At 49.7% G+C, this 22,944-nt stretch overlaps 8 protein-coding genes across 8 annotated transcripts; 3 read left to right on the top strand and 5 right to left on the bottom strand.

The window, feature by feature from the left end:
• Nucleotides 1-382: 382 nt before the first annotated feature.
• GGI43DRAFT_402230 (GTPase-activating protein GYP7) lies at nucleotides 383-3,827 on the top strand. Its single transcript, XM_083205669.1, has 4 exons — nucleotides 383-1,052; nucleotides 1,145-2,501; nucleotides 2,570-3,151; nucleotides 3,215-3,827. The coding sequence occupies exons 1-4, from the start codon at nucleotides 897-899 to the stop codon at nucleotides 3,535-3,537; spliced, it is 2,418 nt and encodes an 805-aa protein (XP_083061622.1). The 5' UTR covers nucleotides 383-896; the 3' UTR covers nucleotides 3,538-3,827.
• GGI43DRAFT_343807 (uncharacterized protein) lies at nucleotides 3,532-4,069 on the top strand. The gene has a single exon (XM_083202178.1). It carries the CDS (start codon nucleotides 3,627-3,629, stop codon nucleotides 3,960-3,962), a length of 336 nt encoding a protein of 111 aa, XP_083061621.1. The 5' UTR covers nucleotides 3,532-3,626; the 3' UTR covers nucleotides 3,963-4,069.
• On the bottom strand, nucleotides 3,844-5,675 carry GGI43DRAFT_343780 (Sec1-binding region of Mso1-domain-containing protein). Its single transcript, XM_083202177.1, has one exon. It carries the CDS (start codon nucleotides 4,990-4,992, stop codon nucleotides 4,177-4,179), a length of 816 nt encoding a protein of 271 aa, XP_083061620.1. The 5' UTR covers nucleotides 4,993-5,675; the 3' UTR covers nucleotides 3,844-4,176.
• A 29-nt stretch (nucleotides 5,676-5,704) lies between these two features.
• On the bottom strand, nucleotides 5,705-7,161 carry GGI43DRAFT_402227 (ribosome biosynthesis protein MAK16). Its single transcript, XM_083205668.1, has 2 exons — nucleotides 7,004-7,161; nucleotides 5,705-6,864 (listed from the first exon to the last, which is right to left on the bottom strand). Exons 1-2 carry the CDS (start codon nucleotides 7,063-7,065, stop codon nucleotides 5,997-5,999), a joined length of 930 nt encoding a protein of 309 aa, XP_083061619.1. The 5' UTR covers nucleotides 7,066-7,161; the 3' UTR covers nucleotides 5,705-5,996.
• Nucleotides 7,162-7,609: 448 nt separating this feature from the next.
• On the top strand, nucleotides 7,610-8,088 carry GGI43DRAFT_382748 (vacuolar protein sorting 55; the record flags this gene model as incomplete). The annotated part of the gene is made up of 2 exons (XM_083203273.1): nucleotides 7,610-7,865; nucleotides 7,955-8,088. The coding sequence occupies 2 exons, from the start codon at nucleotides 7,610-7,612 to the stop codon at nucleotides 8,086-8,088; spliced, it is 390 nt and encodes a 129-aa protein (XP_083061618.1).
• A 365-nt stretch (nucleotides 8,089-8,453) lies between these two features.
• On the bottom strand, nucleotides 8,454-11,651 carry GGI43DRAFT_343766 (aminodeoxychorismate synthase pabA). Its single transcript, XM_083202176.1, has one exon. The coding sequence runs from the start codon at nucleotides 11,228-11,230 to the stop codon at nucleotides 8,612-8,614; it is 2,619 nt and encodes an 872-aa protein (XP_083061617.1). The 5' UTR covers nucleotides 11,231-11,651; the 3' UTR covers nucleotides 8,454-8,611.
• On the bottom strand, nucleotides 11,652-16,784 carry GGI43DRAFT_343765 (trafficking protein particle complex II-specific subunit 120). Its single transcript, XM_083202175.1, has 2 exons — nucleotides 16,320-16,784; nucleotides 11,652-16,209 (listed from the first exon to the last, which is right to left on the bottom strand). The coding sequence occupies exons 1-2, from the start codon at nucleotides 16,483-16,485 to the stop codon at nucleotides 12,074-12,076; spliced, it is 4,302 nt and encodes a 1,433-aa protein (XP_083061616.1). The 5' UTR covers nucleotides 16,486-16,784; the 3' UTR covers nucleotides 11,652-12,073.
• A 3,561-nt stretch (nucleotides 16,785-20,345) lies between these two features.
• GGI43DRAFT_382745 (short chain dehydrogenase/reductase) lies at nucleotides 20,346-21,710 on the bottom strand (the record flags this gene model as incomplete). The annotated part of the gene is made up of 2 exons (XM_083203272.1): nucleotides 20,346-21,184; nucleotides 21,362-21,710. 2 exons carry the CDS (start codon nucleotides 21,708-21,710, stop codon nucleotides 20,346-20,348), a joined length of 1,188 nt encoding a protein of 395 aa, XP_083061615.1.
• Between the last annotated feature and the right edge of the window lie 1,234 nt (nucleotides 21,711-22,944).

The following is a 22,944-nucleotide window of genomic DNA, read 5'->3' as shown; positions in this document are numbered from 1 at the left end:
GGTATATATATATGATGTACGTAGCACATGACATGTACGGAGTATTTATAATGTTAAATGTCTTTTGTTTCTTTTTTACACCAACGAAGCAGCTAGGCCGCGCGACATGAATCCCCCAACAAATGGGAATAAAACCTAGCATGCCAAGTCTTGATTCAGACCGTCCAGTGCTTATAAGATCGGCCAGTGCTTAGTAGTCGCCGTAATAGGCAATACATCGAGCCGCTATTTTACGATATACGGACCGGGTATTTGCAGCCCCGGAAGACCCTTTGTTGTATCGGAGTATTACCGATTGTATCAAGGTACTAGACTAGATAAATACGAGTAGTTGGAGAAGCAAAAGCAGTGACGTGACACATAAAAAATCGCCCCCAACACTGCCAAAGCTGGTGTTGCGTATGGCAGTACGTAGGCATCGTCTAGATGAGGACTATTACGGTTTGGCCTGTGGCGCATTTTCTATGAGACGCAGCAGTTTGCAGCAACCCGCCAAAGCGAGCAGTACCCGCTACCCGTGTGCGCTGCCAAAACGTGCCAGAACCGACGGTAGCTGTACCCGGGCACACGCCCCTCTGCAAAATGACCTTGCCGTGGCGGGGCACATGCGCTTCCGCGTCTTGGAGTCGTCATTCAGCCACTATCAGGCAGCTCACATGCAACTCAATTCCGCAAACGAGTTTTCTTTGAGATGCGTCACTCGACGATGCTGCGACAAACTTCCATCTCTTAGACACATCTTGTCTCGCCTTTGTTTTTTCTTTTCAGCTTGTTCTTAGGCTTCTCACGGACTGCGAGTACTGCGAGTGCTGCGTGTTGTCGCAAAGCCAGCGGTTACGTCAACGACGATAATAGCGATAGAGCTACCCACGAAGTCGGTAGAGAGCGCTCGCATCATGAGCTCAAAACTAGTAGCCCAGGGCGACTCGGATCGACCAACCTCGCCGACAGGGAGCTTCTATGCTATGAGCGACGATGAGGAGGGCGGCTACAACACCATCACGCATCTGGAATCCGGCAGAGGAGTGAAGCTGCTGTATTCGAAGAGCAAGGTGCGCCACCACTGACTTTTAACGGAAGATGACCTGTTTTATTGGAACGAGGGCAAATAGAGAGAGACCATGCTAACTCGCTTTACCAACAGGTGTACGTCCATCCGACGCCCTCTGCCAAAGACAATATCTGCGGCTACATTGCCTTGCTGCAACAAAAGGGACCGAAGCGTGATCGCCCTTCTACGTCATCATCCGCGGATGACCCAGATCACATCGCATCTTCAGATCTTCTACTCGCCTGGGTTCCCGAATCATCGCTTGGCGATTCAGCGAGCATATATGTCAAGGTAGACCTGTCCGATGCCGACTCTCCTCCCAAACAGTCGTATCTTGTCCCTCCGCCTCCCACAGTAACCGCCCACAGCAGCTCTATCGGCGGCTATGCATTTGCTATCCCCGTCAGTGCGATATATTCTCTATTAGTGCGACCTCCTAGCCTTGGCTGGTGGTATGGCTCAGTCATCATCAACTCCAGAGGAGGCGATAGTTTCCCCGCTCTCTTCTTTCATGATGATGAGTGTCAGAGTACTATCCTTCAGAAGAAGAAGTTGGCACGGGATAAGTTTGATCCCTTCGGAGAGTCTGGCCAGATGTTTTGGGGTGCAGACGAAGTTCTGCGATGGCTGAGGAGATATATCAAGATTGAGAGATCAGGAGCAGAGCCCAATATTTATCTCATTGAGCCTAGCAAGGAGGATCTGGAAAGCTTCGGCGCCAGAATGGCTACGACCAAAGCCAAGGGAAAGGCCGACGCCGGGAGCTCAAAAAATAAAGATGCTCAGATGGACCCCTTCATGAAATTTGTCAAGGAGACAGGCTGGAATCTCATGGAAAAATTCAGCAAAGTTACCACATTGACCAGGAGGGCAGCCCAAGACTTGGCAGAGAACCCTAGCCTGCCGCCTCAAGTGCGAAGACTATTGCGAAACCCAGAGGTTCAGACGCTCCAGGATGAATTCGACAGCGCAAGGATATATCTTGCCAGGTGGGCGATGGGCATGGCCGAACAGAGTGAGCGCGATCACAGACAGAGAATATGGACTGTTCGAGATGTGATGGAACTTGAGGATACCGATGTCGGAGAATTCGAGCTCCTTGATGGCGTAAATTCGCTGGGGGTTGAAGAAAGAAAGCAGCCCATATCAATAGAGGAGTGGGATGCATTTTTCGATCCCGAAACAGGGCGATTATCCATCTCGGTTGATGAAGTCAAAGAAAAGATCTTCCATGCTGGGCTGGATCCCGATGATGGGGTTCGGAAAGAAGCCTGGCTCTTTTTACTGGGCGTATATGACTGGTATAGTACGCTGGATGAAAGAAAGGCAACGATTGCTTCCCTGAGAGATCAGTATTACAAGCTCAAGCAATCCTGGTGGGATCGACTGGAAGGAGAAGGTGGAGACGGAGAAACAGGTGAATGGTGGCGCGAACAACGCGGGCGTATCGGTATGAAAAACTTGATCCTATTAACCTATGATATAGTCTATGAATTCATACTAACAACTCGGCTGCAGAGAAGGATGTTCATCGAACTGATCGAAATATTCCCATCTTCCAAGGAGAGGATACTCCACACCCAGATCCAAACTCACCATTTGCTGAAGTTGGCACCAATGTCCACCTCGAACAGATGAAGGAGATGCTTCTGACTTATAATGAGTACAACAAGGAACTGGGATATGTCCAGGGCATGTCGGATCTCTTGGCACCAATCTATGCCGTGATTCAGGATGATGCGGTAGCCTTCTGGGCATTCCAAATGTTCATGGATCGCATGGAGCAAAACTTTTTACTCGATCAATCAGGCATGCGAGGCCAGCTATTGTGCCTGGACCAGCTTGTTCATTTCATGGACCCTAAACTATGGGATCACCTAGAAAGCACCGACAGCACCAACTTCTTCTTCTTTTTCCGCATGATCCTTGTGTGGTATAAGCGAGAGTTTGAGTGGTTGGATGTGCTCAAGCTTTGGGAGTGCCTGTGGACAGACTACTACAGTGCAAACTTCCATCTTTTCATTGCGTTGGCCATTCTGGAGAAACATAGAGACGTTATTATGACTCATCTCAAAGCATTTGACGAAGTGCTTAAATATGGTATGTTCTGAGAAACCCCTTGATCCTAGTATTCAATAAGAAATTCATTAACGAAATTTAAAGTGAACGAACTGTCTGGCACTATCGATCTTGAGTCGACTATAATTCGCGCCGAGGTTCTTTTCCGACGCTTCCAACGATTTGTCGAGGCAGTTGACAAGAAGCACAACTTCCCGGCTCCAAGGACAGAGAGCCCAGGCCAGAGCGCCGCTGCCACCAGCCCAGCGCGGAAGCCAGCTCCGAAAGGCAAAGCTAATGCCGGTTCGCCAAAGCCAGAGCGTATCATTACTCCTGAGTTGAGAAAGCTGCTGAGCCGAAAGGTGGAACTTTTGGAAAAGAAGCCCAAGGCAACTTTGAAAGCTGAAGGGTCAACTGGCTCAAAATGAGAATTGAGCAGATGAAAGCCTTTTTTTTACGAAACTAGCCATGTCTATGATTGTTTCTTTTTTTCTTTTCGCCTTTTTTGTAATTGGATATGCCTTTTGCTTTTTTTTCTTCTACTGTTACATGTTTGTTTTTTTTAAACACATACTCCGAATATAAAAAACTCTCGCGGGAGCAGGGCGCTATAATGTTGGTTTTGGTGACTGGTTATTTCATTTTAGTATTATTATATATGGGTAGCAATGATTTGAAAAAGAGGATGAAGAAAATTTTAATTCCCATAATATTAAAATCGGTATCTTTTGCTAAAGTGATACATATCCTACCTTTTCTACACGCCATGCTTCCTAACTCAGCATATTTGTATATCAAAGAATGCTATTTAAATTCAAGGCTGGCTTATGGCTCATATACACCCCAAGTTTAAAACAAAAGTAAAATTAATAGGACATTAATGGGCATTATATGCTGCCAGCTATGGCTCGAAGCGACAATTACCAACACACCGCATGACTAGCTACATATGCAAGAAGAAGAAAAACAAGGAAAAAAATATACATCACATAACCTAGACCTATACGTTATATCATATGAATGCAAGAGGGAAAAAACAAGACATCCTTTTTTTTCTCTCTCTTTCTTCATCTGTATCCCCTTGGACCGCTGGGCAGGCCTTTTCTCTGGACTCCATTGGTAGCTCTTCCTCCTCCTCCTCCTGAATAAGGACCGCCATCGCTAGACCAAGGGGCGTTTGCGCCAACAAATGGCTGGCCGCCGCCGCCGCCGCTTCCTCGGGAGTTATCGTAGCTTCCCCGGGAGTTATCGTAGGATCCTCCCGGCGCAAATCTGTCCTCGTAGCTGCCCTGAGATTGGTGACCACCACCACCGCCTCCATTCGGCGGTGGTTGGAATGGTCCGCTGCCGCCGGAGGATGGGCTCGTAGTACGTGTTCCCCAAAGTCGTTGCTTCAAACGATCCTGCGCCGAGCCAGCAGCTGGAGCCGGAGCTCCAGGACCAGAATAGCTTCCAGAACGAGGCGCTGAAGCTCTGAGTATTTCGTCTCTCGAAGACCCTCCGGGCTGTGTCGTCGCCGGCCTGCCCGCCCGCAAGCTCTGCGGCACCTGCGGCTGCTGCTGCTGGGCAGGGCCATTGTCCCAGAGGCTGCTGAGCCCCCCTCCGCCGCCGCCCTGTTGCGATCCGCCGAGCCCGCCGTACCGCGATCCAACTTGCGGTTGAGCATACACGGCCTGCGTCATCTGCGGAGGCGGTGCCTTGGGGTCAGGGGGCAGCCAGTTCGGAAAGGAGCGGCCCTTTTCGGTGTAGTAGTTGCGCAGCACGCGGCAGACGTGGGTGTCGTCTTCGGTGTCGCCATCGGCCTCGCTGGAGAGGAGGGTGGAGCGTAGGTTGGAGATTTGGGAGGAGGTTTTGGTGACGAGGTTGGAGTACCAGGAACTCATGGCGAATGGGGCATTTAAGCTCGCGTGATGTTTCGGTGGGAGAGGAGGTTGTGTATGTAGTAAGTATCCTTAGCTGCCGGCTTCAAAGGATATCTTCCAGTTGTGCTGAAAAGCTGAGCTAAAATTGAGCGAAGCTGATGGGTTCTCGGTCGTTTATAGTTTTCTATTTATCGTGTGATTACTTGGCGTGGCTTGGACAAAGAGGCTTAAGCTACGGCCGTCTGGCGGTGATGCTTTTTGCCTGCAGATCTCGTCTGATAGGTCGTTTGTCGCTCGTTTGCGGCGGTGAGAAAGTGGATGTAGCTGTGGATGTGGGAGCTCGTATTATATCAGGTCGTCTCTAGGAGAAAGAGAAGAAGCAGCAACAGCAACAGTGGCAGAGGGTCGTTCGTCTGATTCCAAGCAGCAAAAAATAACGGGCGCCGAGGCTTGTTGGTGAGGAGGGAAAGGAGGTTGGCGGCTAGTGACGTGGGGTTGAAGATTGCTTGGACGGAGCATCACTTGGTCGCTGGGCCTGTAACTCTATTCGTTTTCAGGCTGCGTTGATGCTTTTGCTAGCGGGCTGTAGCGCACTAACTCCGTGCTCTTTGTAGCCGTTTTAGGCGGTGGGGTCGCTGCTAAGACAGGGTGCGGATGCGTGCATTGGCTCTGTCCTCAGCATTTTTTGCCCTCTAACATTTCTGAAACCACTTTCAGCCGCATCGGTGAAACATTATTGTAAGGCAGTGCAATTTATATCCATCAACTATTTAACATTAACATAATCCCTCATCCGTGCAACAGAAAAGACCATATGCCTCATTTATTCTCCCGCACCCCGACGCCGTATGCCATGAAGCCCGTTCTAGTAGGACTAATAAGCTGATACAAACTTGAAAACCCAATCTTTTTTAGACGACTCAGTAACGCTGCCGTGCTCTTGGTTTGGCCGCCGCGCAATCCGCTCTGCATCTGTGATGATGCCCAAGTATTAATAACAAATTCCACCCATATCGAGAACCACTTTACCAGGCCAGGTCGTTGGTCAAGGCCAGCTTCTCCTTCTCCTGCTGCTTCGGTCGCTTGGCCTTGACCTTGGTGACCTTGCCACGCTTGCGCTTGCTGCCGGCCTTTTCCGCCTCGGACTCGTCGCTGTCTTCCTCCTCCTCTTCCTCCTCGCTCTCCAGCCAGTCTTCAAGGTCCTCGAGCTCATCCTCGCTCTCTTCAGCGTCGGAGACGTATTCAACGGCAGCATCGGCGTCTTCGTCTTCGCTTTCAGCAATTCCGTCGAATTCCTCATCGGTTTCGATGCCCTTGTCCATATCCTCGTCTCGCTCACCCTCACCTCCCTTCTCCATGGCATTCAGCACCTTCTTCCAGATATCTTCGCTAACGTTCAAGGGCTGGTCGCCGTAAGCGCCCTGTCTCAGACGCTCAAGAAGCTCTCTCTCGATAGTCCTCTCCAGTTTGGCTGCGGCCTCGGCCTTGCGCTCTCTTGTCGCCTCACGGTGCCTGACCTTGGGGGCCAGCTTAGGAACCAGCTTCTCTCCCAGTCGCTCGTCTTCGGCGGCAATTCTGCGCATGCGAATCTGCACCTGCGTCAAGCGAGTGAGTCGCTGTTTACATTTGTGAATTAAGAACTTGGGCCAGTAGATGAGTCTCTCGTCAATCTGCTCCAGGGCCTTTGTGTAGTTGTTGGACAACTTGATGCGCTCCCACATTTTGGAAGGCAGATGCGCTCGCTCGACAGTCTTCATGTAGAGGTATAGCGTATCCTTGGTCGGATGTTGCCGAATGGTGGCATATCGCGAGTTGGCTAGAGGGCATGACTGGCGATTGCACAGTCCAGTGACGTTGTGTTCATTGCGGCAGAAGTTTTGCTGCTTCTCCGTTCTGGGGGATTAGGTTAGCATTGATCCATCCAATTGCCCATTATACTAAAATGGCATGTATTTGATTTGAAAAACAAGAAAGAAAAAGCCAATGGTGTAAAATCGTGTTATCAAGAAATTCAGCGGTTGACAAAACTCACTTTAATTTGAAGGCGCAAAACTGCTGGTTTATGATTTGCCACACAATCTCGTCTGAAGCCATCTTTTCGACTTGATTCCCCGCAAGAGAACCTCGTACTCAAATAATGAAAAGAGTGAAGGGATGAGGAAAAAACAGAGATGCAATGTTTGATATGGGAAAGACGTGCCAGAAAAAAAAAGTTCCCTGGCGGGGCGGATCGTCTCCAGGTTCCCATAATTTTTTTTCAAAGCGCCCAGTAGAGCTTCTGACCGCCTTCCTAGTTGAAACCCCTGCATCCCGGTTCCGGAACAATATGCGCTCCGGCGAGATCCAGCCGCTGACCTGCGTCACTCGCTGCATCAGCCGTCCGTTCTCCATCATTGTCGCCTCAACACCAATCATCGCAACGACTCACGATACTCTCGACGACAGCCCGCGCTTCGGTCCTCCGTGAACCTCTCTCTCCTTTTCTCTTCTTTGCCAATACTTTACGACTTTATAAGCTTTTCACCCTCCCCTTCGTGGGGCTGCCGTCCACCGAATCCCGAATCAATCTGCCGTCGCATTACGACGACTCGGTCCCCATAAAACAGACCCGACAGCATCTCTCACACACAACGTCATCATGCCTACCGCCGGCCTCAAGACCATCATCGCCCTCTCCTTCGTACTCGCCGTAGGATTCCTCCTCGTCATCCTGTCCTGCGCTCTCTACAAGGTCTACTACCCGCTGCTCGTCGTCGCCACGTACGTCCTCGCACCGCTACCGAACTGGATCTGCGGCCGATGCGCGAATCCGGATGACTTTGTCGAGAGCGGCGGCGCTGCCATTCTTGACGTGGGAAGATTTTTCACCGGTTTCTTCGTTGTTATGGGTATTGGTACGTTGTTGATAGCCCTCATTGTCCAACTCACTACAAGAGCCCTGGCGAATGACAATCTTAAACTAACATTTATACTTGCCGCGCAGCTCTGCCCGCTGTCCTCGCGCACTCCGATCTCATCCGAGTCGAAGCTATGATCATGTCCATCACCGGCGGCTTGTTGATTTACGGAACCATCATCAGCTTCGGTATGTTCTTCCAGGAAGAGCAGGAGTTTTAAGAGAAAAGACGGGGAAATCTATGACTTCAGATATTGGAAGCCGAAGGGCCCGAGGGTAGCGAGAACAAATCAGCCTGTTATAATGCGTGCACGAAAAAAACGAAAGAATGATACAGCCTATCCAGATTAAGATGGCGCTGTCGACTTTATGAGTCTTTATATCATGTGTACCATTAATTTCTTTTGAGGGGATTTCGATACGAAGCATCAGCGATCTTCGAGGTTATTGCTTGCGACTCTTTTTTTTACTACTTGTGTCTTGGATTCTTGGATGCACTTGAAAAATAAAAATCATCAGGTAATTTTTCTGTCTATTGAGAGATATTTCTGTTCATATGTTCGAAGTGAAGATTCGCTCGTGCGTCATCGCATCTATCTATATAATGTTGAACCATTGCCCAAGAACACCTGCTATGCATACGTTGAAGTATATATCATCTTCTGTTCTTAGTCCCAAAGTCCCCATAAACCAAACCCAAACAAGGAAATAAATAAAAAGAAGAGAAGTCACATAGTTATTTCTTTATGCCACATCTTTGAAAACGCCCAACGGTCCGCAAAGCTTCGTAAACATCTCCTCCGTCTCTCCCTCTGGCGTGCTCAAAATCGTAACTGCGCCACCTGCTCCAATCCGCCAGACTTCTCTCGGCTGCGTCTCCCCTTCTGCCTCTAGGGGCGCTGCTCGCTCATCATCCCAGCGGAACATTGTTCTGATGGTGACGCTCCAATCGCCCTGGCCACGGGCGTCGAGGAAACCAACCACACCGGAATAGATGCTTCGCTCGGTGGGCTCGATGGTGTGGAGGATCTCGCAACTGCGCTTCTTGGGAGCGCCGGTCATGCTGCCGGGAGGGAGGGCAGCGGCGAGGACGTCGAGGCCGTTGGGAGCTGATTTCGTGTTGTTATAAGAAGGTAGCTGGCCGTTGACGACGGTAATCATTTGGAAAACGCTAGAGTACTCCTCTACCTTGAGGAGATCCGGTACTGTGACACGACGGGCACCACATACGCCGTAGAGGTCATGTCGGACCAAATCCACAATCATGAGGTTCTCCGCCTCTTCCTTCGGGATATGGAGGAGCTTCTCAGCTTGTGCCAGCGTAGATACGGCCTCTGATTTGCGGACTGTGCCTTTCATGGGACGCATAGAACAGAGTCCCTTGGCGTCATGGGCAAGGAATCGCTCTGGAGAGCTGCTGAGGATGGTGGCTCCGGCGAGACGAATGAAGGAGCCAAAGGGAGCTGGCTGGCGGGCTCGAAGAGTGCGGTAAATTTGCCACGGGGTACCGTGTATGGGTGCTTCATCGGATGCAGATACGCCGTTGGCACTGCCATTGGTTACTCCTGATTGTTGCAAGTGGCGTGGCACATCGTTTCCACGGGGGCGAGTCATGGTCGTTTGGGCCGTAAGACAAAGTTCATATGACTGTCCTTCAGCAATGGCATCTTGACACTGGCGGACGTCATCGTCGTATTTGGCCGGCTTTGGGGTCTTGAAACGCAACCGGCCCGTTGGCTCTTGGATGCTTTTTAGCAACGCCTCGTTGGGCTGCCTCTTTGCAGCAATAGACTTATACTCCTCTGACCCATATCCAGGCTGTTGCCACGCTCGAGAAGTCTGCAACTTGGCCACCATATCATCAATCCACGACGCTGCGGGTGTTGTTTCTAGAGCTTGAACGTAAGCCACCCCAGCCTGGTGATCAAGAACCAGACTCTTGGAGATCCAGGCATAGCAAAGATCCGGTCTGCGATGTCCTCTGTTCTTGGAGATCGATTCAGGGCTGAGAGAGCTAAGTCCCATTTCGTATGTGACGAATCCCATGAAACCACCCTTGAAAGCTGGCTCTTGACCACCCTCCTCGGCGATTTTGCGCTGCTGCCAAAACTCAGATATGACGTTCCAGACATCGTAGGCGCCGTGCTCATCGCTGCTGTCGATCTCTATCCTCTGGCACACTTCTTCCTGGTCTCTTGTTCCGGGCTGGCGTAAAGTCACCCAGCTATCTCCAACGTGGTATTCGAACCGCAAGGCTTTCTCTACTTCCAGCGCAATAATCGAGCTGCGCGCCAAGGGATCGCCGCTAATGGTGCTCGATGAATCCAGCATAATAGAATCAGCACCTCCCACGCCTAGGAATTCCGCAACGTCAGCGGCATCCACGCCGTCTGGGAGGGTGATTCGACGACAAGAGTAGACGGGTGCTGTTTTCGACGCAGCCAGGCCAGACTGCATATCTCTCCACCATTTCTGAGTTGCGACCCGGTTTTGAGCAGCAATGCTTCGCTCAACAATCATAGATGGAGCGAAGCTGTCGGCAATATGTTCTGAATCCACCGGCAGTATCTCCCTCCCCGTCGACTCGTTCCACTTAAGAGCTTGGCTAAACCAGTTCTTCAGCACTCCATGTGCCGCAGGATCCGTACAGATCGACTCAGGATGGTACTGGACCCCCCAGAAGGGCAGCTTCGCATGCCTCACGCCCATCAATATCCTCTCCGGCTCAGCAACTCCATCCTCGTACTCTTCCATCGTCCACGCCAGGGGAACAAGATCAGGCGCTCCCTTTGGCGACAGCCACATGTCCGTCTCCCATCTTTCCTGCGCAACAGCATCCTGGCCTACGTCTGCACACAGACTGTGATACAGCGTCGCCCTAAAGTCGGGCACATTTGCAAAGATGTCCCCATCGCGATGCTCAATGCGCCTCACCATCCCATGCAATCCCCTCCTCAGCTTCCTGATCCCGCCGCCAAACTGCGCAACCAGGCTCTGGAACCCCAGACAGATGCCCAGCACAGGCACGGCCTTGTCCCGGGGCAGCTCCCACAGCAACCGAAAGGCGCCGACGTCAGCCTCGCACAGCGGCGATCCCGGCCCGGGCCCGCACACCACGGCATCGAAGCACGGCAGCCGAGCCAAGAAGTCCTCCGGCGTCCAGTCTGGGCTGGGGTCCGCGTGGAGCGTCTTCAGGTCCATGTGCAGCACGTGCACCAGCACATCGTCGCCCAGCGCCTCCTTGAGCAGCGACACGATGTTGTTGGTGAAGGAGTCATAGGCGTCCAGGAAGAGAATCCGGCGGGATCGCGAGTTCGCCACGGCCGGTGGGCTGGGCCCCGATTGAGACTGAAGGAGAGGCATGACTTGTTTTTTAGGTGAGGAGGTATGCCGGTCTCCAGCTGTGAATATGTCACCACCTCATGCAATGAAGAATTGGTAAATGTAGAATGAATGAAACAAGAAGTATAGTATGAAAAGATGAGAAAACAAAAAAGTCAAAATACGGAAATGCCGCGAAAAGCCGGATCACTAATTTTTTTTCTTCTCGGATATCGCGCCGACGGAGTCGCCCGAATCTGTTTAGCATGTGCAGCCTTGTTGCTATTACAGGGGCAAATGACAGGGGCAAAGAGGAAAAGAATGACAAGAAAATATTCTAGGCCTATCAACTCGGGCAATTTAGTGTGTGCTATGCCTAATAATGCCAAGTTGACTGCTCATCGAATGGCCTGAGCTTAATGTGGCGTTTTTTGCCATCTTAGAGCAAGTTGGTTTAGAGTAGCGTCAAGTTGAGATAGCAACTCACCATGGCAACCTGGACCTTTGTATCCAAGCTTCACAGGTCATTTACTTGGCAGAATTAAATTTAATCAAGCTGATTGAGGATTTATTTTTCAGTAAATTTCGGACAATTGGGTCAATTCAATACCCTTGCAAATTGACAACAGCTCAACGCTTTACATATAACGGAAGTTATTCGCTTACACCTCCTCGCTACAGCAATCCCATCGGCTTCAAGTTGTGACTCATTATTCCCAGCATGTCAGATATTAACTGATACAATTCGTAATACTTATTAAAACACTAAGCCATGATATCGGACATGTACACGCATATATGCCGTAGCGCCATTCATCGCTATCGCTATCATCGGACGGGGACATGAAAAGACATCTCGGTATTAAAACGTTTCTAGCTCGTAACTCAATCCGAATCCTTCACCGTCACTATGCACGGCTGTCGTGAATGCCACATCCTCCGTTCCTTCATACCAAGAACCGTGTTCACAATCGTTTGGGTGTCCGATCGCGGCCGCCCTTGGGCTTGCTCACCATCCGCCTCCTTCTCGTTGACTTCATCCCAGATCTGAATCTCTTCGACTGATGCCGTAAGCTCAAACTCCCCCCTGCAGAGCGCAGTCACGCCAACCACAAAGTCTGTGCTGCCACCAGCTGGGAGCTCTGGTAGTAGCTGCTGCAGCGTACCGTTCCACACAAACTTTCGCGTGTAATCAAGGGCGATATTGACAGAACGGTGACACAGCGCCGGTAGGAGTCTTACCATTGAGCTGATTGGTCGGCTTGTCCTATTGGTGACTCGCACTCGCGCTTGTAGAAATTCATCGACATAGGCAACGTGAATGCCTGCCCCGGTATCATTCGGACGTTCCACAGACACATCTATGCCAATCTCGCCAACCTTGATTATGTCAATCATGCGAGTAGTAAGGCGAATGTTCCGGAGCTCGGCGACGCCACTTCGCCTTGGCACAGCTGTTGTTCTCCAAGTCGCCTTTAGGCTGTCGAGAATCTTTTCCCTGTACCAGAAGGCCTCGCGATTGGCCCGCTCCATCTCTGGTGAGATCTTGCTCATGCTTACCACAAACTGCCTGTTCTTTGAAGGATTTAGGCTGGGGATTGAAGCGTGGGGATCTTCAAGATACACCCGCCTGACGGGTATTATAATTCGACTCGTCTTGCCAGGGAGGATACCCTCTTCAACAGCCATGCCATCTTCATTTTCAATATGAACTGCCATCTGACTAGGCCAGGCATTTCTCAAGTCAACGGATAGCAGGCAGTATTCGTCGGGCTTTACGGGTTTTGTGCCTCCCAAACGCTCCCAGAGAGGCTGCGGGATCAAGCCGTGCATGGGAATCACATCAATCCTTGCCATCTCAACGCTTGCGTTGACTGTAACTGTCAAGGGCAAAGACAGTTGCCGTGTGTAAAACTGCTCTGTTATCTCGTCTCGAGGAGCTCCGAGATAAGTATAATCGATTTGGATTGTTGCGTGTGTCAGCCCCGGCTTGCCAAGAATCTCAAATTCGAATGTCGCTTCGCCTCCTGGAGCAATGTTGCGGTCCTGATTAGCCTTTGGAAGACGTAGAGCTTGCTTCTTTATCAGGATCAATTCATATTCATAAATCTCTGCTGGCGTAGCATCCCGGTTTGCGAGAGCTGCTTGCAGAGGTTCCTGTGTTGAGTCTTTAAAGGAGAAGAGCATAAAGTCAACTGGCGTCGTGGACTGGTTTTGTAGCGTGACGGAGAAGATCTGCCTTTCGCCCTCCAAGATCATAACTGAAGATTGTGGAAGAGTCGTCGACTTCACCGTCACGAGGGGCTGAGGCTCGGTGACGTTGAGATCCAGGGTAGATGGCTCTAGAGGCATGTCATGGTATTTACCTGACATCAGGGGAACATGAACTGATGCGATACCCTTGACCTTGATTTTGTCTTCTTGATAAGGCTTCCAGTGTTTAGGGAAAACGGCAAATCTTCTCTCTCTGCAGCCCCTTACTTTGATAATTGCTCCCGTTACTTTGATGGACCCTGATTCCTTTGCTAGACCTTGCAGCCGGACAGCCTGTGTTCGATAAGGGCCGATGATGACGCTCTCCGTCATGGCCTCGAAATCGACGCCTTCTGTCTCTAGCCGTATACTCTCAATATCCAACTCAACATCATATACGTTTTGGATCGTTACTTTAAATTTCGCAGGCTCGCCAGCAACCATATTTGCGGCAGCTGCGTCGTCCGGCTCCTGTAAGAATGGATTATAGATGAACGGATTAGCATCCTGAGACGCACGAGTCGTCGTCGCGCCCGGCAAAATGCTGCGAGCGTGAGGAATAGGAACCCGGGTACTTGGGAGCGGCTCCAGCTTGATATCTCGAACGAGGAACTCATCCCAGAATTCGGCCGTCAAATGAGACATGCCCAATCTCTTCACAAGATTCGAAGTCCGTGAAATATTGCTTATCAAACGGACCTGCTCATCTCTGTAGATCTTCGGGGAAGCATCTTCACGACGAGGGCCCGGAGCGACACCCGATCCAGCAGTGCGCATCAGATCGCTAGAAAACTTGAGAACCCCGTTAAAGTCCGGTAGAGCTTCTGAGAAGTTGATACAGGCTCGTAGAATGTTGAGTTTGATATCAGGAAAGCCGAAAAAACGCATCTTCATCTGGCCGCGAATTCGAGCAACCACAGCATCATCAGAGTCGTCGAATCCTTCCCGAAGTGACTGCCGCCTGGGCTTCGCTCTATCAAATCCAATGACACCGTAAGACTTGCAAAGAAGCTCGAGAAAAGCCTCTATGCCCTGCTCAATATCTCCTTCAGCTAAATCCAAGGCCATTGCTCCGGTAGTGCCTTGTGGATTAGCCGCCGTCACGGCCACGAGCCCCGCGGCGGGATGAACTCCAGCATCCGCAGCTCCTCGGGTTCGTGCTTCGACAAGGCCTCCAATGAGGACTGAAACCAGTTCGCGAGTGACCATGGCCTTTTTTCTATGGTATCCAAGGGGCCCCAGCACGGCTGCTATGCCGCTCAGAATCGATATTCGATCGATGGTAGTGAGCAATTCCGTGGCTGTGGAAGGAAAAGCCTGGAATAAGAGAGTTAAGATCTGTTGTCTTGTTGGCGTGATCAGCAACCGCGGTGATGTTGTGAGCTCTTGTCCTGTCCCTTTCCCCAGCACAATCATTTCAAACGCCTTTTGATTAAGCTTGCCCTCGCAAACATGGAGGGCCAACATTATTTTACTGAATCTAATAGTAGTCTCTGCCAACGGCAAAGGAGGGATGTTTTCGGTTGATGTTTTTGAATATAGGCCCACAATCCGTTCTAGAAGCTCAGGAAGAAGGTTCTGAAGATATCGGACATGTCTGGGTTGATCGCCCTCCTTCTCTTCCGGCTCTGGCTTAAGAGACGAGTGTTTATCATGAGGAGGAAGACACACTATCGGAATTTGGAAAGTTAGGCCCTGCCAGCCGAGAAGGATCAGATTCATCAAGATCAGCTCCAATGCCTTTCCGTGCCAGACGTGATCATTCAAAGACTTGGCAGCAGTGGCTCCTTCGCTCAGCTCCTTCAGAGAATCACTCCAGCGTCCAGCCTGCAGATACATTGAGCCGATAACAATGGAAGATCTGCCTTTTCCTTTAAGCCTCCAACGGTCGTTTGCTGACCCAGGCCCAAATCCCTGCACGGAAACACGGTCGTGACTCGTGTCTTCGGTGAAATCAGACCTATTATCAGGAGATTCCGCTCTTTGACTTGAAGCAGGGCTTGGGAGCTCATCGGCGCTCATGGGTGGACTAGATAGATTGCTCTTCAGGGGTGTAGACGGACGGCCTGGTGTTGAGACGCTTGAACCGGCTCCTCGGTTTGTAGGAACCGGAGGCAGGGACAGTCGCGCGCCTGATCGGTCGTTCATCAAGCCTGAAGCAGAGTTGGATCGCTGAAGGTTCGGCGGAAAAGCAAACTGAGAGTTCCTCCTAGTGAAATTGGTAGTAAAACTTGTTGGCGAAGTAGCATCCGGGCCCCATGATGTAGTGCTAAGCTGTCTAGCCAGCGAATACCCTCCTGGAGACTCAATCGCCGTCATGGCCTCGTAGGATTTCCCCAGAGTTGTCATTTCTGCCAGCAGCAAGGACGATATGTCGCACATAACCGTCTTCATTGTAGTTCTCTTCGAGTCTTCCGGTGGAGGGATCGTCGCCATGCCCTCGGGTATGGGCACTTCCGTCGGCGAGACATAGTCAAAGATAAGTACTCGGTGTATGAGGGCCTTGGGATAATTGTCTCGCAGGTCTTCAAGCTCCTGGTACAGCGCCCTGATATTCTTTTCGATCGGCCTGGGGCCCTTTCCGTTCATGGAGTTTCTTTTGCTAAACGTCGCATTGCTGAGTTCCTGGCCGTCGGCTATCGCGATAACGGCCATTGGCTCTCGAAATAGGTCGAAGGGGGAGAGGGCGAGATGCGAGGGTGGGGGGACGTGGGCGATGAGGTCGTAGAGCATTGCGCCGTCGGGATACGCCAATGGCGAGAACATGTCTGGAGAACCTTTACATCAGTTTGTCTAGTCCTCGAACACGGCGCGTATTGCGCAGAATCTATATGGTCTATACAGCTTCCCCTCCATCCCCAGCTGGCTTCCTACTTACTCCTATTGGGTCGCCCATCGGCGCTGATGTCTCTGAGTTGGACGACATGTTCAGCCTGCAGCCTCTCGGCAAAGGTCGCAAATCTGGCGGCCTTGATCTTTCCGAGAGGGAGCAGCAGCGCCTTCACCCTCGCGGGAGCAATGGGAAGCAAAGGGTCCAAGCTCATTCTAGCATCTGGAGTCGCTCAGCATCGTCCTCGGGGGGGCCGCCTTTGTCAGAGATACCGCGGGTTGGTCGCAATACAGGGAGAGTCGGGTTCGCTATTGAGAGGTAATGCGCATATTCCGGCAGAGCTCTGGTCGTCGAATGCGGCAGGGACTTGGCGGAGGTTGATATGAAGTCGCTAGACCCTCTCTCCCTAATGAGGTATGTTGGTCTTTGTGTGTCCACCGATTCCAACAGCTTGTCGCACCGTCCCACTCGTGACCTCCACTGGGGTGGAGCTTTATCGTGGGCGATAAGTGCTGGGCAGGATGACGTTGCTTCAAATATGTCATATTTATTTACATATAAATAAACAAAAAAGCACATGCAGCTTCAAGACAATTACAGAATCGTCTTACTATTTCACACGTAACAAAAAAATTTATTGCATAATTTATACGTGCTTTGAATTCCTGAAACATGCTATAAAGTCTGTATACATGAAGCGTACAGTAATGACTAAGCAAGCCCAAAAGTGGCTAGTGGGACCAATAGGAATGGAGAGAGCTCTGCTGCAGAGACCTATCTACAAATGACTCAGATGAGTGTCTCAACAGCGCTTCCTATTAACTATTGCAGCCTTGTTTCTGAGTGAATATCGTTTCTTTCTTTCTTTTTTTTTTTTTTTTTTTTTTTTTTTTTATTTTTATTTTATTTTATTTTTGTTTTTTTGGGGCAAATAATGCCAAATATCTTGCTAAAGTTCTTTCCAGATTTGATCCTAGTTGCAAATAACAAAGCTTGTTGAAGAGGGGCTGACTTGAGGATATATTCGGTGTTAGTCCAAGTCTCTTCAACTACAAGTCTTCTTGACAACTGGAGCTTATTCTCTTCGATGGTTCCAGTTTTTGTGTCAAATTCGCCTGGGTTAGATTTCGAATAGTATTCTTCGCTTTTTACAACCAAAAGAAGGTTTCGTAGAGATCGCTGTGATATAGGTTCACCAGTGCTCTATACACGCAGATATAATGATAGACTTGGTCATCCCTGACACGCAAACTTGGCTTGAATAGACACAATTACGAGTATGTGTTGACCGTATGCACACATAAAACGAAACCATTCCATTAGAAATTTAAGGTAATCGTAAATATTGGACTGGCAATATATACTACAATGGCCAAGATTGTATAGTATCCAAAGTGCACAAGAGGAGAAAGCAGTTCGTGGTTACATATTACCTGGCGAACAAGCTGGATTAATTGAACTCAAATTTGAAGATCAACCTCCATATATTACGACAGAACCACCTTTCTCTTTCAATTTCATACGCTTTAAAGAAACCGCCCTTCATGGATAGAGCTCTGACGTAGATAGCTGTAACGATCGGGGATGCCGATATGTCAAACTGGGCAAAATACAATAATCACAGTTGTGGCCATTATTGTAACGGAACCAGATCTCATAACGGGTCAGCATCACGAAGGATCAGGCCGTAGCAGCCGGCTGTATTCTACTATTGATACACCCTGAATAACCTCAGCTATGATTCAAATTATGTAAAAGATTTCTATATACTCCATCGCAAAGAAAGAAAATTGAAAACTTGGAAGAAGAAAAGTCAAAACTTGGAATGGATAGTCTCAACAACTTTCCGAAATCCGAGGATATAGACTCAAACAAGTAAATGGTTTGCATCAACGGAAACGCTTCGGATATTGCGGCTAGATTGCGGCAGAGATAATGCCAATTCCGCAACGGATATAAACAGGAAGAAGATAAAAAAAATTATAAACTTTGAGCTGGCGAGTCATGATACGTCTTTTCATCCCCGGCTATCGCCAAACGGACCTGCTAAATAATTTGGCTCAGCAAACCCGATGGGTCCGCGCTGCCACGTTTTTCTTGAAAACTCGGGCAGTGGATATCGTAGAAAGCAGATCCATTTTCCAGAAAAATATTAGTCTAGCTTCCTTACGTTAGCAAAGACTATACATTGCTAGCACTATAAACAGAATGTGGGCCCCATTGACAGCGGCCTAACTTGTCGGTGGAATGAGGTAATCGCCATTATGATTGTGGGATGTGGGATGGAAAACCAACTAACTCAAGCCCGCAGCATCACATCGGACTTAAGATTAAAGTCAATCAAAAAAAAATTTATCCAGAGTCCACGGCAGGCAAAACTGAAAGCTCATGAGTCATGAGACGTAAACAGCTATCCGAATAGAGCAGGGCGTATGTTGACGATTTGGGGGAATTCACGCAAAACAGCCAGGTTTAAAGTTGTCAGTGGCAAACCTGTCTCCAAGTCGTCAACCGCCAAGCGCAAACCACACCCTACGCAACGCACCCTACGCAACACCCCAAATCCCTACAAAACACCGGCCTGGAGCTAAAAGACGAAGAAAAGGCACGCACGGTGTAAGCCATTAAAACAACCTTCCCATTTGTGTCCCGCCAGCAAGGAGAGGGATCCCATCTCCAACCTCAAACTCCAGCTCCAACTCCAACTCCATCCGAACTCGTCCACCGGGATCATCGTAAATCGGCGCTATTTCGCAGTTATCGCGGCCTATACGGCCTATTCAACGTGAGTTATATCATGATCCAAATCAACCAAGTTGACGGAAATGGCATGATCAAGTCAGAAGACCAAGTTAAGTCTATGAAGCTAATATAGAGGCTCCTGTAGTCGGGAAGAGATGTAATACTACTATATCGAGATAATTAAAGCAACACAGAAAGCTGCAAATACCTAGAACGGAAGTGGAACTTGCCCTTTAGACTTGGTAGTGGGGGCTATTAATAAGCTGCCCCCATATTACATACCCATTTTTTAGTCCCTATTTCTGGCCATCCCCCCATTTGACATCTTTGAGCACTTTTTCTACCTATTAGAAAGAAAAATGCAAGAAAGAGGAAAGTAAAAAAGATAGGCATCACTTGCATAAGTTTCGAATCCTTCGTGAAAAATAGTCCTCGTGATTCATAAGCTGGCAACCATCTCACCACACTATATTGTACTTCGTACTTCGTACTTCGTAAAGCCTTAGCAGTATGCGGAGTATTAATAAGTTACAGCCCTGCTAGGTGCTATTTTCAGCCCCTCCACGGTTAAAGGATCTGCAACCGTCAAGTAAAAAGAGACAGCCCTGGAAAGCTCGGACCGAGCTCCGAGTTCGGTTATGGTGGGCAAAGGGGGGCTTTTCCAAGTACCGCAAAAGTACTGGCGAGTCCTCATTTCAATTGGTATCAAATTTCAAAAGCTCTACGTTGCTGTTTCTGAAACTGGCAATACATATGTAGATGCTAAAGCTAGCGTGCTTCATGCCACCACTCCCAACCAGTACACTACTGGGCCTATAGCCCCCAATACACTACTGAGCCTATTATAGCTCCCCATAGTAGGGTACACACAGCTACCAACTCATACAATGCTCTCATCTTAAGCTTTTTTCAGTGGCTACAGCTTCGGAATCGGCGTTTTACGCAGCGCACAAAACGGACATTTCGTTCAGATCCGGATCGACATCTTTACGTGTATTTGCATGTGCTTGGTGCGACGACACGCATTGTTGTAGAATCAATGGCCCGTGTATTGTTGATTCCAGCTAATAGGTAGGTAGTGTCTATGGTTGGTAAAAATTGGTTTCAACTTTTTTTTGGTCAGTACTCGATCGTGTACAGCAGGTAGACTGGCGCCTGGAATCAGAAAGCAAAATTTCTCAGAATCCACAAACCAAGCTTCCTCTCACGTCGCTTGGTGTTAACTTTTGTCAAGTTGAAGATCCGTGAAACCAGAAACCCCCTAAAGAAAATTCCTTAGCCTAATTTGTCGCTGCTCCGTACTTTTAATAAAATTGCGATCTCCTAATTCTCTCATCGTCTTTCCTCTTCCTGCCCTGCGAGGACAGATGGCGTGGTCGATAGTCCCGTAGCGGGCGTTTGGCTAGCCCCCCGATTCCTATCGTCCCTAGCCTCTTCGGTCAGTTCGCTCTCGAAGATGTCCACAGCTATGCTCGCTTCGACGAAATCCTCCATTTCCTCCGTGACCGTCTTCAATTTCTCCTTGACAGCAAGGGCACCTTCCGTTCCGACAATATGTCGTGATGGCGGGTTCTCGTGTCCACCAATGGCCGTCAGTGCGTAAATTGTTTCGTTGACTAGCTTGTCGATGGAGGATGGTGGTAATTTGGGATAGCGGTAAAAAATCTCACCCACAGCTTCGCCCGGCTCTAGTGAGACGCTGTCTGGTGACGTAGCGGACATGTCGATATCCGGATTAGCCGGTAACGCTGTGTCAGGATGCGAGTTGAGGACCGTGGTTAGCATTTCGCGAACGCTGGGGGCCTCTGCGAAGCTGCTCGCATAAGCGGGTATCTGCGGAGCAAAGGCGATGCGGTTCGTGAGCGACTGAATCTCCTTGTTGGGCTGCACAATGGTGACCTTGATGTTGAACGGGGCAATCTCGTAAGCAAGGGAGTCGCAGAATCCCTCCAGCGCCCATGTCGCCGCCGTATACATGGACATGTGTGGCGTTCCGATGTGGCCGCCGGTGCTCGTGAGGACCATGATATGGCCGGTATGCTGAGCTCTGAGCTGTGGCAACGCGGCCTTGATGAAATTGACCTGGGAAAAGAACAGGGTCTCGAACTGGTCCCTTGCCAGGCTCTGGGTGGCGAGATTCGTGGAAAGCTCCTCGACAGTTCCAACAACAGCTAATGTCGGACAAATCTCGTGGTTAGCAACGGGTCCTGTTGATTTTCGGGCTCCTCTTTCGACGGGACTTCCCAATCGGATTTGGATTCAACCATGTAATCGCACAGCCGCGCACGAATGCATGGGGGGTAAGTAGTGTGTGGTGTTGTATTTTTTTTTGTCTTTTCTCGGCATACCTTCAGACCTGCAGCAGAGCAGGATATCAATTCTCCCAAACACCTCGACGGCCTCGGCAACCGCGGCGCCGCACCCACTCATTGTCCTCCCATCGCAGCGAATTCCGCGGATCCTGTCTTTCCAACCCTCCCGGTCTTTCCGCCCGCTAGTGCACTCGTCGATGAGCTCACGAAATTCGGCACTTCGTTCCTCATGTTCAATCTCCAACGGAGGAAAACAGGCAGCGACGCAGTCGCCATGAGATAGCAACTGCCGGATCAGACGAACAGTCAAGGGCGACAGCGATGCAGTCAGAAGCCACGTGCGAGGCGAGTTATGGGTCGCTGTTGGGCTCTCTTGGTCAGCCATTATTGATGCTTATTGCTCGTCTGGTCCAAAACATTTTACGAAAGAGACGAGGCGAGGAGGGCGATTGAAAATGATTGACAGGCCACACACGTGAACATTTGGGTGCAAATGATGTAAGAAAAAATTATTAGGGAGAAGAGAAATTGTATTGGAGACAAAAGGAAGGAGAAGAAGGAAGGGTTAATTGAAATAAGTGATCAGAGCTCGGACGGAGAGTCAGGCAGATTCAAGGCTAGTCCCGGTGGTGAATGAAGGAAGCAAGGGAAAAGAAAAAGGGTAAGTCCTCCGGCGTGACAGAAAAAATAAAGCCGTCAAGACAAAGCAGAAGCAAAAACAGAAAAGGGGAACACGATAAACGAATCAGGCAAAAGCCCCCTTGGATTTGGCCAAGTAAATGCCAGTTCCGGCATCACCACGCAAAGAGGGCGTTGTGCCGTATACTGCTCGGGCGATCGCCACCAAAAGTGTATGTATGTGTAGGGATGAGGTAAGGCAGGCCTCTTTTTTTTTTTGTTCTCCAGCAGTAAACATATAGAATAAGCGAGGTTAAAAAAAAAACGTAAGGTACGTACGAAAGGAGGGGTTTGGCGGTCGCGTCGTCGATGGGCCCGGAGTGACGTCCTGTGGGCGGCTCTGGCTCAGTGCACGCAGCTGAGGCTGTAGGTGGCTCAAGCGCTGTCGCTGCTGCTGCCGCGGGGCGCCGGCAGGCAAGTTGCCACTATCGCTCTCAGACATGACAAACTCAACCTGAGTTTATACCTAGGCGTGAACTCGCTAACGTGGAATCAATCATGCGCAGTGTCGAAAGCTCCAGTCTTTGACAAACAGGGGCGAAGTGAGTAGGGTGCTGCCAGAAAAAGGAAAAGACGAAAAGAAAGAGAAAATAATAGTAATAATATTGTGAAGTTAAATGAGTGAAGGAGAAGGCGAAAATCGTTCAGAATACAGACACACACACAAAGAGTAAAAAAAAAAACTTCCAGTAAAGAGTGTATGAAAAGAGTGTAGAGAAAGAAAGATAGCGTACACACACAGACACACAAGAAATAAAAGAGAGTGAGGCACCTCTCAAGAACAAATCCAAAAGGGGAGGAGAGCGCAGAAGCATTATTATCAACGAATATGCTCGCGCTGGTGACTGAGTCGTTCAACAGGCAGCATCACGCCTGGCGTACGGGAGAAGGGGAGCGGCGATAGTAACATTTTCATAACAACAGCACAGAGGCGGATCAGC

Source organism: Trichoderma evansii (genome assembly GCF_050947405.1).
Source record: "Trichoderma evansii strain SZMC 28006 chromosome Unknown GGI43scaffold_7, whole genome shotgun sequence".
NCBI classification, from domain to species: domain Eukaryota; kingdom Fungi; phylum Ascomycota; class Sordariomycetes; order Hypocreales; family Hypocreaceae; genus Trichoderma; species Trichoderma evansii.
Note: the sequence above shows the minus strand (reverse complement) of the source record. Positions and strands in the feature narration are given on the sequence as shown.

Excerpts from the sequence above, each read along its gene's own strand:
- GGI43DRAFT_402230 (XM_083205669.1), top strand. The coding sequence starts at position 897 with ATGAGCTCAAAACTAGTAGCCCAGGGCGACTCGGATCGACCAACCTCG. Across the intron at positions 1,053-1,144 it reads TGCTGTATTCGAAGAGCAAG|GTGTACGTCCATCCGACGCC; the intron begins GTGCGCCACCAC and ends CTTTACCAACAG. Across the intron at positions 2,502-2,569 it reads CGAACAACGCGGGCGTATCG|AGAAGGATGTTCATCGAACT; the intron begins GTATGAAAAACT and ends ACTCGGCTGCAG.
- GGI43DRAFT_343807 (XM_083202178.1), top strand. The coding sequence starts at position 3,627 with ATGCCTTTTGCTTTTTTTTCTTCTACTGTTACATGTTTGTTTTTTTTA.
- GGI43DRAFT_343780 (XM_083202177.1), bottom strand. The coding sequence starts at position 4,992 with ATGAGTTCCTGGTACTCCAACCTCGTCACCAAAACCTCCTCCCAAATC.
- GGI43DRAFT_402227 (XM_083205668.1), bottom strand. The coding sequence starts at position 7,065 with ATGGCTTCAGACGAGATTGTGTGGCAAATCATAAACCAGCAGTTTTGC. Across the intron at positions 6,865-7,003 it reads TTTTGCGCCTTCAAATTAAA|AACGGAGAAGCAGCAAAACT; the intron begins GTGAGTTTTGTC and ends CTAATCCCCCAG.
- GGI43DRAFT_343766 (XM_083202176.1), bottom strand. The coding sequence starts at position 11,230 with ATGCCTCTCCTTCAGTCTCAATCGGGGCCCAGCCCACCGGCCGTGGCG.
- GGI43DRAFT_343765 (XM_083202175.1), bottom strand. The coding sequence starts at position 16,485 with ATGAGCTTGGACCCTTTGCTTCCCATTGCTCCCGCGAGGGTGAAGGCG. Across the intron at positions 16,210-16,319 it reads CGATGGGCGACCCAATAGGA|ACATGTTCTCGCCATTGGCG; the intron begins GTAAGTAGGAAG and ends AAGGTTCTCCAG.